Source organism: Scylla paramamosain, chromosome 16 (assembly GCF_035594125.1).
Source record: "Scylla paramamosain isolate STU-SP2022 chromosome 16, ASM3559412v1, whole genome shotgun sequence".
In the NCBI taxonomy this organism is placed as follows: Eukaryota; Metazoa; Arthropoda; class Malacostraca; order Decapoda; family Portunidae; genus Scylla; species Scylla paramamosain.
Genome location: NC_087166.1, coordinates 10,710,001 through 10,723,726, shown reverse-complemented (window position 1 = coordinate 10,723,726; position 13,726 = coordinate 10,710,001). Strand labels below are relative to the sequence as shown.

The following is a 13,726-nucleotide window of genomic DNA, read 5'->3' as shown; positions in this document are numbered from 1 at the left end:
CACTCACAAGCTGAGAAAGAATCACAAACCATGTGCTAGGGGAGGGCACAACTAGGACAAAAGACACACAGGCATGAGGCTTATAATAATTATCTGTGGATAACCTCCAATGTAATGGGCCAAACCCCACCCACAGAATATTATATCCTGCTTGTGAGCAATCTATCTGGAATCTTCTAGAGGACTACAGACAGCCACACACACATACACACACACACTGTTATGAAATCCTCTGGCTTCAGAGCTCCCAGCAGTGAGCTCTGAACACCAGTCACATTTAATGGCATAAAACACTAATGACACAAGTACACAACAACTGGCAGACCCTAAAATGGTCAACCAATCGCTCTCAAGACCATCAACAAGACACAAAACCAACCAGACGCTGTGATCGTAGTAGCACAACCATGTTGTCCAAACACGTTATCTGGCATGCACCTGCCAAGCTCCCACAAGGTGCTTATCCTTCCTAGCACAGCAGGGGCCTACTGCTACTAATACTACATATAGCCCTCTAAATATCCTCCAGCTCTCTGTGCCAGTTCTTCATTACTCTTGCTAACTGTCTGCATATGTTGGCTACAAAGCACTAAGCAGCACACCCACTCCTGCACATAGAGCAAAACTCATGCACTTGGCCATCATAAAACAACAACCTCTGGCTCAGGCCCAGACTGAGTACTAGGACCCACAGCCTCCAAACCAGGCGGGTGGGAGCCAGTGAGTTTTACATAAAACACAGGAGAGTGGACACGAACTATTGTGTATCAGGCATCACTACTCTTTCTCTCCTCCCTTCATTGCTCTCTCTCTGTTCTGCTACTTCTTTCTCACTTTCTACTTGCCCCTCACAGGAAATGGTTGAAGGACTTACTACAGGCTATCTGGAGATGCGTGAAGCATTGTGCAGTGATGAGAGGAATGGGCAGCAGACGGAGGTACAGCTTCAGCACGCCAGCCACCACGTTGATGTCCCCCACGGCTTTCTCATTGAGGTTCACGTTCTCGCCATCTGCCAATGTTAGAATCCAGGTGAGACAGAGAAAGAGTTGTGCAAGGATGCGTTGAATACATATATAAGGTGAGAAGTTAGTTATTATTGTTTGGTTATGAAGTGAATATGATGAGAATAATGTTATTGCCATCTGCCAGTGTGAAGATCCAGGTTGAAATAGGGAGGTGAGCTGTACAAGGAAGCATTGGATATATATTACAAGGTGAGAGGTTGGAGTGATCATTGTTGGGTTATAAAGTGTTTAAGTTGACGATAACACATCCCAATAATATTAGTGATGGTATTATTTGTGTGAATTTCTTCCAATCTTCTTTTCACATCAAACACCTACCACCCTGTTTGAGACTTAGTTTCTTCCTATCCCTTCTATACACGCAGCATCTAACACCTTATTTAAAAGTCAATTTCATCCAATCTCCTTCAATCAAACATCCACCACACTATTTTAGAACAGGTCTTTTCTAATCTCCTTCAATCTACCACCCACCAAACTACTTGAGAACCCAATTTCTTGTCTCCTTTTTAAATCTATCAGCACCCACACACCACACAGATGGTCACACAGTCACCTCACCTCTCTCAAAGGCCAGCTTGAGTGCCTCCACCTGGTCCTGGGATCCTGGCACCCTGTAGATGCCTTCTGATGTAAGACCTCGAGCCTCAATCTCTGAGATGCATTCTGTCACCACAGCCGGCACCTCTGATGACCCTGGGCCTCCCTTCCCTCCCAGGCTAGTAGTCAGGTCAACTCCAAATATGCCTGTAAGGAAAGAAAAAGCTGAATATTTTTTGTAAATTTCTAAATATCGTAGAATATGAGGAAGATGAGAAAGATAAATACTAGAAGCAAGATTGTTCATGACTGCAAAAGGTGGGAGAGACTCACAAGTCACAAGTCAAGTACAAGAAAATTTGACATTAAATGAAATGGGAAAAGACAAAGGTCACAGACAGAGGAAAGATTGTCTGTGCCTGCAAGAAGTGGGAGACTCATCTACCATCCAAACTCATATGGGAAAGTAATGATGTTAAGTGATATGATGATGATGAACACTTACTCTGTAGGTGCTTGAGGTCTGGAGAGCAGTCGTTGGGAACCTTAAAGCTGCACTGTTTGTGAGCCTTGAAGCCACAGTCCTGACACTTCACTCCCTGAGACACAAATCCCCACAGGAAGTGACCACAGAAGCCACACCTGCAGGAGTCATCAACAAAAAGGGATAGTTCAGTGCAATATAGTGTATGTGTTACAAAAGTGAGACAAAACCCCCACAGGAAGTAACCACAAAAGCCACACCTGCAGGAACCACCAACAAAAGGGTAACAGACAAAAAAGAACAAAGGACAAACATCAGAGGAGAGCTTGTCTATGACTGCAAAAAGTGGGGACAACTGATAAAGACCTGGAGACAATGTTTAGAGGTCATGAAAAAGACAAAAACCAGTAACTGTTCTTATATCAGGATGTTATGTTCCTCTGGAAGTTGATGGAATGGAAAACATAGCAGACTGGATACATATATTACATGCAGCACTTTCCAACCAACACAATATGAAAAAGGCAACAATTGAAAAATAAGGGCAAAAAAGCCCTCTATCATTTCTTCAACACAAGGTTCTTCTTACCACAGCATTCTAAAGATTGATGGACTAGGAAACATAGCAGACTAGAGGCATACACTACATGCAACACTTCCCAGTCTGCACACTCTCAGGAAGGCAACAGATGAAACAAGAGCAATAAAACACTCCTTCATTTCTCCACCCCATGGTCCTCTCACTGCAGCATTCCAAGGAGCAAAAACTCAGTACAGCAAAAACTTAGTATGAAGGGCTCTGTCTCTCCTCACCAGATAAGGCCACTGAAGGTGTTGACATTGAACCTGTGAGGCCTTTGTGTGTTGACCTCCCTGGCTGAGTCTGGGGAGCAGCCAGCTTGCCTCTCCTGGGTGGACCCAATGTAAAATGTTGACCCATGCACTCTGTCCACGGCAGGCAGGTCATTCTGTTGGCAAAGGTCAAGGTATGGTCAAACTTTATAATGCCAAGATGTAGGAGGAAGAATGATTACAAACTTTGCTTAACTCTTTCAAGCTTTACAATGCCAGGATCTGGGAGGAAAAACAGTCACAAACTTTCCTAACTCAAATTTACAATGCAAAAATCTGGGAGAAATAGTAATCACAAACTTTGCTACTCTTTCAAGCTTTACAATTTCAAGATCCAGGAGAAAATAATCACTAAGTTTGCTACTCTTTCAAACTTTACAATGCAGAGACCTGGGAGGAAAAATAATTGCAAACTTTGCAACTCTTTTCAAGCATTAAAGGGCAAAGATCTGGGAGAAACAATGATCACCAATTTTGCTTAACTCTTTGACTGCTGTGGTGTCCTCTAAGGCTTGGTAAAGTGGTCTGGTGTTGTCAGTGGCCACCACTGACAACAAAAGTGATGGAGTGGCTCAGAGACAAAGGAGACATACTCTCTATCATTTCCCTCTTAACACTTACAATCTAGAAGGATTCTTGGAGCATATTAAATTAGTCCATTTTAAATTTAAATTATATGAAACTAGATACTTTTAAACTGAGAATTTGACAAGACACAACAAACAGCCATTGATTTTAAGACAGCACTTATGACGCTTAGTAAAACCATGCACTCTCAGATCAAATAAAAGCATAAGACAACCACTGCATTCAGAGCATTTCATGTTGGGTGAGAGAGAGAGAGAGAGAGAGAGAGAGAGAGAGAGAGAGAGAGAGAGAGAGAGAGAGAGAGAGAGAGAGAGAGAGAGAGAGAGAGAGAGAGAGAGAGAGAGAGAGAGAGAGAGAGAGAGAGAGAGAGAGAGAGAGAGAGAGAGAGAGAGAGAATATTAAACAATACTACAGCACATTCATAAATTCATCCTGCCATCCCACAGCAGAGTAAACCAAGACCACACAATGACACATATAATCCATCCATCCTCTCCTCTGCTCTCACCTCCTTGCCAGCTGCAGGAGACTTGGGAACCCTGCTGGCACGAGTGAGGGTGTAGTAAGGGGAGTCAGCATATGAGGCAACTTGCATGGCCTTCAGCTGCTCCCCGGCCCGCTGTTCAATAAAGAGGCACACCAGTCCATCTGCCACCAGGTCATGCAGTGTGTCAAATCTCTTCTCCCCAACGTAGTGCTTCTGTGCATCATAGAAGAGGCGGTAGTGCTTCACCTGCCTGCTGAACCTGTGGGGAACTGGTATATAAGGATCAGGAGGAAGAGATGGAGGATGAGCTGTTGGGATGTAAGGATCAGGAGGAAGAGAAGAAGGATGAGGTGTTAAGATGTGTTTATAAAAATAATGGTGAAGAGAAACAGGACAAGGAACTGGAATGTGAAGATCAGGAGAAAGGAGGATAAGATAGGGTATGTGTCTAAGGAACAAATGGTAAAGAGAAAGAGGATGAAGTGTTTGGGGTGTGTGTTTGACAAGCTAAGAGCAGTGGATGTATGTTTGAGGAGCTAAGAGAGGAGGATGTGTGTTAGGGTGTGTTTCTGAGGAACTAAGAGTGACATGTGTTCTTTAAAGCTTACAGGTACTTTTATTCATTACACTGAACATGGTGAGGATGAGAAGTTGACTGGGTGTTTATGGTACTTTGGGTGGTGGACTGAACATATATATTACTCTTTGAAGACATTTGTAGTGATTTCTGTTCAAAATACAAAAGCATACACTCTTCAAATACTGGTGTGACCCTTTTCCTGCACCCCCTCCTCTCTCTCTCTCTCTTACCGTAGGCTGAGGGTGTAGAAGCCTCGAGCCTTGTTCCTCTGGCGCACCAGGTAAGCCCCGTCTTGAGTCAGCAGGGACTGGCACTGGTTGGAGCTGATGTCCCCGTGGTACTCCAGGCCATAGTGGGGTGGGCTGTCTGGTGGCCGGTCGGTGCACAGGACAGCAGCAGGTTTGGGCGCCTCCTGCTGCAGCTGGTATACTGGAGGGGGTGAAGGGAAGGTGTAATGCATGCCACTCCTCAAAACTGGGGGCCTAAAACAGTGTTTTTATGCTTTTATGCAGGACTGTTTTCAAAGGTCACAGAGATGATCAGTCATGCTCTCAGGAGTGTTTCTGTTCCTATGCAGTCATTCTTAGAGTATCAACAAAATAATGAACAAAAAATTCAGCATCTTTGAAAACTAGATAAAGTATGCACTGTACTGTACACTTCATTGCCTCACTATTCTCACAATTTGTTCTCATCAGGAACATTTCAAAAGTCACAGAGGCGATAAATCATGCTCCTGTGCATGTGTTTGTTACTATGCACAGTTCTTGTTAGTCTATCAACAGAATAATGAAAAAAACAGCATCTCTGAAATCCCTACACACTACACTGTACACTTCATTCCCTCAGTGTCCCCACCGTTGCCTCTCTATTCTGTGGGATTTTCATGTGCTAAATGGAGTAGTCTTTGGCACACACCACTGCATCAACACACTATAAATCCACTCAGCACTTCTGCCTAGCTTTATGCACTGGCCCTGTGAACTGAGCTACCAGTGTGACTCATGCTTAACCTTCTGACAAATACCATGCAAATATATTCCCCAGACAAAATTGCCATACTGTATTAAAATGCAGCATGCCAGCTCATATCCTACAATAGATTAATAAAAAGCAAAGTTTACTGGATATAATACTCAGTGCCTACTTGAGCTTAAGTCAAGAGATATGTAGTAGTTTAAATAAGGACATGCATACCCTCCTGCCTATTCTCACTGCATCACTGCTACAGGATGTGGCCTGATAAAGGATGATGACAGTGGTATCCTTCCAAGCCTGAGGTTTGTGTAATATTGGGAAAACTCAAACATGCTATAAGAAATGCGTAAAAAAAAGAGAAAAAAATAGTAAACTATTTTGACAGCAAAGAAAAGTGTTTATCCTCAGGTAGTTAAAAGAAGAAAAAAATAATGAAAATATGAAATAATAAACACAATAAAAAAGCTAATACACAACTTTACTTACATATTTCCCTATTATGTCATTATAGAATTTTCATCATGGGAATACATGTACTAAATAATAAATAACTCTGATATCCAAGACCATATTAAAGGAAGAAAGATTTATGTTCAACACAATATGTCAGGTTAACACTTATGCACAATACACACTTTTGTTAATTTCTTTCCCTCTTATATAGTTACTGTATGTTCTCCTGTGATTATCCTAATAAGCTTTCTAGTAATTTTGTGAGGTGTCCAAGATTTTGCTGAAAGAACCGTGGCCATTGGAATGAATATGGTTGAGGTTTATGCTCATATATTCTTGTAACACATGACTTTTCTAATTTCATGCCTTCTTACAATATAAGTATTTTTCTCAAGTACTTTTAAAGAACTCTTCCCTAATTCCAAAATTTTATCAAAGAAAAACTATGTGTTGGACTTAAATGAAGAAAAAATGCAGCATAATTTTTCTTATTTAATTCCTTCTTATATCTTAGCCAAATTTTTCTCAGATGCTTATGAATGGTTCTTCAATAATTGCATGATTTTAAGAGCATGAGAAAATAAGCACAAGAAAAATGAGCACAAGAAAATAAGAGAAGCAGCAAGAAGCCATCAGGCCTACACATGACAGTCCCTACATGAAGCATACCTACCCAGTGTCACCTCTCATCTTTATCCATGAATCTATCAAATAATTTTTTTAAAGCTCCCTAATGACCCAACAACAGCAACTTGATTACTGAGTCTTCTCCACTCATCTACCACTCCATTTGAAAACCAATTCCTTCCAATCTCTTTTTTATAAATGTAAGTTTCCCAAGCCTGAACCAATTATTTCTTGATTTTGTTAAAAGGAAAACCACATGTCAAAAATAATCAATCAAAAAACCCTACAGACACAAAACATGCATGGGAAATTGGTGGATTTGGTGAAAATGGTGGTGGTGGAATTTGGTGAAATTGGTGACAGCAATCCAGATGAAAACAACTAACTAACCAGGATCAAGTACTTACAGTACGACTTCCACATGGAGGACTGGCGTGGCTGGCCGCCGCCGCTGCTGCCACTCTTGTCACCTGCAAAAGAGAGAGATCCATATTCAATACCTGTGACTTCTTTTTTTGGATGTTATTTTTATGCCAACCAGATTACTGAGCCTATTCCATTCATCTACTATTCTCTCCTTTGCCTCCCTCCCCTGGCTCCTCACCAAATTTTCCCCATACAATACATGTAACTTCTATTCTGGTTGTTATTTTTATGCCAACCTGATTACTGAATCCATTTCATTAATCTATCATTCTCTGTCCTGCCTCCCACAGCTCCTCACCACTAAGAGGAAAGCAGCTGCTGAGTATCTTGGCATCATTTGGGCTTACCTCACATGTCCCAGCAAACATAACAACACAGGGAAATAAAAGGAGCTGCTACTGAACTCTTAATTACTATTACTGCTACTACTACTTTACTGCAGCAACCTCTAACATCTACCTTATGAAGAAATCTAATGACCTAGGAGTGCTGTGCTAGTAATGGAATGACAATAGTTATAGTATTAGTATTAAATCACCATATCTTATGGGAATATGTGGAGAGAGAGAGAGAGAGAGAGAGAGAGAGAGAGAGAGAGAGAGAGAGAGAGAGAGAGAGAGAGAGAGAGAGAGAGAGAGAGAGAGAGAGAGAGACCTACTCTTCTTTCCTTGTTCAGTCAGATGATTAAGGTGTGAAATCTTTGTCCTCACACACACATCTTCTATGCTAGTAATGATACTACTACTACTGCTACTATATTACTATTGTAATTGTGATATAAGTTTAGTAGTTTTTAATATATAGTTTCATTTTAAAGTGATTCATATGACTGAACAGTGAAGAAGGAGCAAGTCTCTTTCTCTCTACACCATGTCCTTTTCTCTCCCTCTATCTATGCCCTATCTCCTTTTCCCTCCCTCTCTTCCTCTCTCTATGTCCCATCTCTCTTCCTCTCTCTATACCCTATCTCTCTCCTCCACTCTTTTCTCTACTCCTTGTCTTTCCCCCTCCTCTCTCTACTTTTTTTTTCCCCTCTCTTTATAGCTTATCTCTACCGTCTCCTCTCTCTCTCTCTCTCTCTCTCTCTCTCGCAACAAAGACATGTGTTGTTGTAGTATATGCTGAATGTGAAAATCTCTAATGTATTGTGTATTTCAATCTAAAGGTTTTGATTACTATATGTGTATGTTGACCAAGACTGAGCACAACATTTCAACAAAGACCACTGAATCCACAATACACAGTAAGTCAAGAAGTCTATTGCGTATCTGTAAGCTTTGTCAGCCACAGGCACGACAGATCTCTTCATTGCTGAGTCAGTGGTAAGGATTTGTTTGGTTTGCTGGTCATAGTAAGTATTTAATTTCTCAAGCCAAGAGTTGCAGTGTCCCTTCCTATCACACTTGTATTCCTGAATTTTTTACTTAACTTGTCTGGTTGACTCACCTGCTTGGCCACCCTTTCTTGACGTATATGTATAGGCAGGTAGAGGTTATTTCTATGAATCTAAGGGCAACATGGATCTTCAGGTATGCCAGTCAGCAAGATTTCAATACTAGAGCTAGCTGTACTAATAGTAGTGACTGTGTACCTTATACAGAATATTGACAGAGGAACAATGTGTATTAATGGTTAAGAGATCAAGGAATAATACTGTATAATGAGGTAGTACAGGGTAGTTTAATACTGTCTCACAAATATCATAAGTTAGTATAGTATTACAAGAAGAGATGATCTGTAGTGGAATGAGGGTGAGGGTCTGGTCCACACACTGGTAAAGAGAAGGACCTTCCTATTACATCTGGATTCCTGAATTTTCAAGCTACGAAATCTGATCCCTGTGTTTTGGTCGACCCCAAATAGTTTGCCTAAATGTTTGGCCTTTAGAACTACACCTACACCCGTGAAAATACGTTAACTACTGCTACTGAAAACCACTTAAAAACTATTACTATAAAAAACTACCACTTCAAACACTTTACTAATACCACTACAATACAAATAACCACTACCACTGCTACTTAAATACATAGCACACACCCCCATCCCTAAAAAGAAAGAAAAAAAAAAAAAAACATAAACCCAAAATATTTAAAATTCGATAAAGTAAAATCCTGACACCCACTTCCTCATTACTCAATACTTACAAAACACCACTTAACACTTATGGCTCCTTCCCCACTTACCACTGTCCATCGTCATCATTCACACGGCATAGGAGCAAGGTACCACTGATTTAAAGGGCAAACAGGTAGGGTTTAAAAGGGGAGAAGTGTGTGGAGGAGGAAGAGCGCGCGTCCACCCCCTCCACTCCTCAGCTGTGACTGGGGTGGGGAGGTCTAGCCCCTAGGGTAGGAGGACGTCTTGTTTTGTTTAGCGACAAATGAAAGTAATCTTGATCTTGATCTTTTGATTTAGGGGGATATTTTTTATTCTATATATCAAGGGCACATTAGCCTAAAGCATCAAAATGAACGAAAAAAGATCCTATGAGTTGCTAGTCCCTAAAGAAAGGCAAAAAAGGATAATCCAAAATTCGTTTTGTCCTGTGCCAGTGCCCCTCTTACATAAAAGAAAAAAATAATAATAATTAAGGGTTCAAGCTCGATAAAGTTAGATATGAAAAAGAGATAGGAAGGATTTGGTTCTCAAAGTGGTAGATGAAGACATAGACTCCGTAATCAGACTGTTAATGCCGAGTCATTAGGGAGCTGTCAAACAAGATTAGACTTATTTATGCATGATGATAATAGATGGAAATAGGTAAGCATGTTTTATGGTCATCAGGGAACTTTAAAAGGCAAGCCAAATATATGGCTGAGGATGATAAATGGACACAGGTAGGCAGGTTTCATATAAAGACCGCCACGTTCAGGCCTGATGGTTTCTATCAGCTTGCCTTATTTTCTTACGCATGTTCTTATGAAGGCTCCTCCCCAAACACCAACCGCTCCCTCCACCCAGGCCGACAGGATAAGAAGCCTATGTAGTGTGGAGAAACTGCGTAGCTATCTTACAGGAAAGAGACAAAAAGCGTCACTCTATTTCTACATCCTATGAGCGAGCAACAACAACTCGTGAAGAGATTTCGTAATTCGATGGAGGAGGAGGAGGAGGAGGAGGAGGAGGGGGAGGTGATGGTGGTGGTGAGCTGGGAGGTTGGCATTGTTTTTATTATTATTATTATTATTATTATTATTATTATTATTATTATTATTATTATTATTATTATTATTACTATTATTTTTATTAGTGTTGTTTATTTATTTATTATTATATATCTTAAGTCTCGCAAAAAATCTTCACAGTTTCTTTATTTTAAGCTTCTTGTTTCTCTCTCTCTCTCTCTCTCTCTCTCTCTCTCTCTCTCTCTCTCTCTCTCTCTCTCTCTCTCTAAGACATTTCTTCCTTTTTTTAAGTCTAAGAAAAGAATTCATTTTATTTTTTGTCTTGTTTTACCCTCTCTCTCTCTCTCTCTCTCTCTCTCTCTCTCTCTCTCTCTCTCTCTCTCTCTCTCTCTCTCTCTCTCTATCTCTCTTTCTCCAGTTGCCTGGCACCCATATTGACCTTCAGCGCGGCCTGCCTCTACCTGCCTCTGCCTGCTCCCCTCACTGGCACCCACACGCGGCGGGAGGAGGGGGTGGCACTCTGAACCACCTCCTATATTCCCCCTCCCTCCCTCCTGTGTGTGTGTGTGTGTGTGTGTGTGTGTGTGTGTGTGTGTGTGTGTGTGTGTGTGTGTGTGTGTGTGTTTTGAAATTTCGTTCGTTCCTCCGCTTTCGAAATGCGTCTTTTTCTTTACGAGTTGCCTTTCTTTCTCACTTTCTTTCTTTTTTCTTTCTTTGCTTTCAATTTTTTTCTTTCTTTTGTCTCAGTGTTTGTCTGTCATTTTATTTCTCTCTCTCTCTCTCTCTCTCTCTCTCTCTCTCTCTCTCTCTCTCTCTCTCTCTCTCTCTCTCTCTCTCTCTCTCCAGGCACCATGTCTTTCACCCTTCTTTCTTATCTATTTTTACAGACAAATCGAAACCCCTTCTCTCTCTCTCTCTCTCTCTCTCTCTCTCTCTCTCTCTCTCTCTCTCTCTCTCTCTCTCTCTCTCTCTCTCACCCAAAGACTCGCAAGAAGAAGCTGATGACGTGCAGGTGACGCGTACATGACGTGTGTAGGAGTAACCAGGACGACCCAAGGTAGTTTGAGTGTTGTTGGCGACGAGGCGGGGGGTGAAGGGGTGAAGAGAAGGGGGTGAAGGGAGAAGAGAAGGGGAGGGTGAAGTTTATTGGTGCGGCTGTGGGTCACTCAAGCCTCATTCCCTCTGGTGCTTTGACAAACTGGAGAGGGAGAGACACAGGTAAGCGAATCCTCCCTCTCTTTCTCTCCTCCTCCTCTTCTGTTCCATCTCCTTGACGCCTTCATTAAACAAGGTCTTCTTTTCTTTTCCCTTCTTTTTCATCCATTTATTTATTTTCCTCCTTCGTGCGGTATTTAGAGTTGTGTAGGTTATGGTTCCTGGCAGGTAAAAATCTCTCTTCTCTTTCTCTTTTGTTAAATCTTGACCTTTCCACTAAACACGATGTTATTTATTTTTATCTTTTCTTCACTTTTTCTTTCTTGCTGTGTTCGTGCAGGTTATATCACGGTAGTTTTAACCAGATAAGCGAGCCTCTTTCTCCTCCTCTTCTGTTCTATCTTGACGTCTCCGCTAAACACGATCTTATTTTCCTTCCCTTCTGTTTTTTTCTTTCTTTTCCTTTCCTTTTTGTTCGTGTAGGTTATTTCACACTATTTTCCAGAAGGTAAGCGAGCCTCTCCTCTTTTTCTGTCCCATCTTCACGTCTTTGCTAAACACGATCTTTTCTTTTTCTTTTTTTCTTTTTCTTTCTTTTCTTTTACTTCCTGCGGTGTTAATTCGTGGATTTAACTCCTGTAGGTTATAACACACTAATTTCTAACAGGTAAGCGAGCCTCTCTCCTCCTCTTCTATTCCATCACCTTGACGCAATCTTATTACCTTTTCCTTTTTCCCCTTTCTGCGATGATCACCTATGATTGTAAGGCGTGTAAGTAATAATTTCTAACAGATAAGTTTGCCTCTCCTCTTCTGCCCCATCTTCACGCAGAATCCTTAAACTGTCACTAGAATCCTGGAGATACACCTGAGAACCACACCCAACCTACACTATTGCCTGGTCAACACCTCATTCACTCATCAAGACTATTTTCAAAGGCCACAGTGATAATTAAAAGGGTTCTCATCGGTGTTCTTTGCTGTTGATGACGCAATATTCTAAAACTATCACACATATTTGAAATCCATCTAACTTCTACTATAGCCTGGTCAACACTTCCTTCTCTCACCTGGACAATTTTCAAAGGTCACAAGGACATTTAAAAGGATTTTCAAGGGTGTTCTTTTTCATCAGTGACGTTGAATCCTAAAACTATCACTGGAATCATGAAAACACCCTTGAATACCCCATGTAACTTTTACTATATAGCCTCTTCAAAGTAGGAGCTGAGAAAGACTAAGGATTATATTCTCAAACACATCTGCGCCGCATCTCCACTACTTTCAAAAGGCTCCAATTGAAACTACACGGGTTTTTAAGAGTGTTTTTACGGTCACAGTGACAGATTAACAAGACTTCTACATTACTAAAGGAAGAAGCAGTCTTGAGAATCGGCTAATCATTTATGTGGCCTTTGAAAATTGTCGTGGTGAGAAAGCAGTGTTTCTTAATACGAGTCTTTGAAATGTCAGAAAAGTAACGGGAAAACATTAAGGACAGTGGGAGTTTGTTCGTTCTCAGTGTGTTGAGCTGAAAGTGAGCGCAAAAGGTAACGCCAGATAAAGGTGACAGGAAAGAAACACGAAGAGTGAATAACCAGAAAAGGGAAAGACGTTTGATATTAACAGTGAGCGTACATTTTTCATGCGAACCAATATATAGAATAGAGAAAAAAAAAAAGAAAAAAAAAGTCATAATAGGAAACCAGAAAAGAAAGAAATAAAAGACAAAAAAGAAGAAAATAAGTAAAAATGTTGATATTCATGCCACAGCAACACGTCTATATACTTTCATGCGAGGTATGTGTGTCTTGTGCTAAAAATATCGCTTTCACTGCAATAAAATAAATAAAAAAACAACAGAAGAAGAAATATTTTAACACCTAAGCCACAATATTCACGTCCAAATATTTTCTTACCAGTTACTTGTGTCGAGATGAAAAGAAATATTGGTAGAATAAACGGAAAAAAAATAAATAAATAGATAAAATAAATAAAACACTTCGGCTGCAAAAAATAAAAGATATAGAAAAAAGAAAAAAGAAAAAAAGAAGGCAAAAAATATCCAAACAGCAATAATACGCCCAAAATATTTTCCCTAAAAGTTACAATAAGAAAAAAAAAATCATACTGAAAAACGAGAAAAAGGAGGAAGCGAGAGAAAAGCAAAGCAAAAAGCAAAACTAAACAAAACCGAAACAGGACGCAGAAAGCAAAACAAGGACAGTGAATCAACTTCCCAAGCACGTATTTCCCAGCCTTGTGTCTTCAGTGTATTGGCAACGTCACCAACACAACAAAGCAGTGAAAGAACAAGAAACCCTGTACACATATGGTAATTAATAGCGAGAATAAAATTAATAAAAAAAAAAAAAAACTGTAGCTTGATTAACGATAAGT

The 13,726-nt window shown here is 40.6% G+C and overlaps 1 protein-coding gene across 2 annotated transcripts in view; it reads right to left on the bottom strand.

Moving 5' to 3' along the window:
• LOC135108012 (N-chimaerin-like) overlaps positions 1-13,726 on the bottom strand; it is a 45,336-nt gene that overhangs the window by 6,793 nt on the left and 24,817 nt on the right. The window contains exons 1-8 of one of the 2 annotated variants that reach the window (XM_064018541.1): positions 9,230-9,387; positions 7,025-7,087; positions 4,790-4,988; positions 4,001-4,238; positions 2,866-3,020; positions 2,074-2,210; positions 1,590-1,775; positions 875-1,012 (exon numbers count right to left, since the gene is read on the bottom strand). In XM_064018541.1, the coding sequence (XP_063874611.1) occupies positions 875-1,012; positions 1,590-1,775; positions 2,074-2,210; positions 2,866-3,020; positions 4,001-4,238; positions 4,790-4,988; positions 7,025-7,087; positions 9,230-9,248 (1,135 nt within the window). In that variant the 5' untranslated portion in view covers positions 9,249-9,387. Of the gene's footprint in view, positions 1-874; positions 1,013-1,589; positions 1,776-2,073; positions 2,211-2,865; positions 3,021-4,000; positions 4,239-4,789; positions 4,989-7,024; positions 7,088-9,229; positions 9,388-13,726 lie in introns of those variants that run through there. The other variant, XM_064018542.1, reaches the window with a different exon arrangement.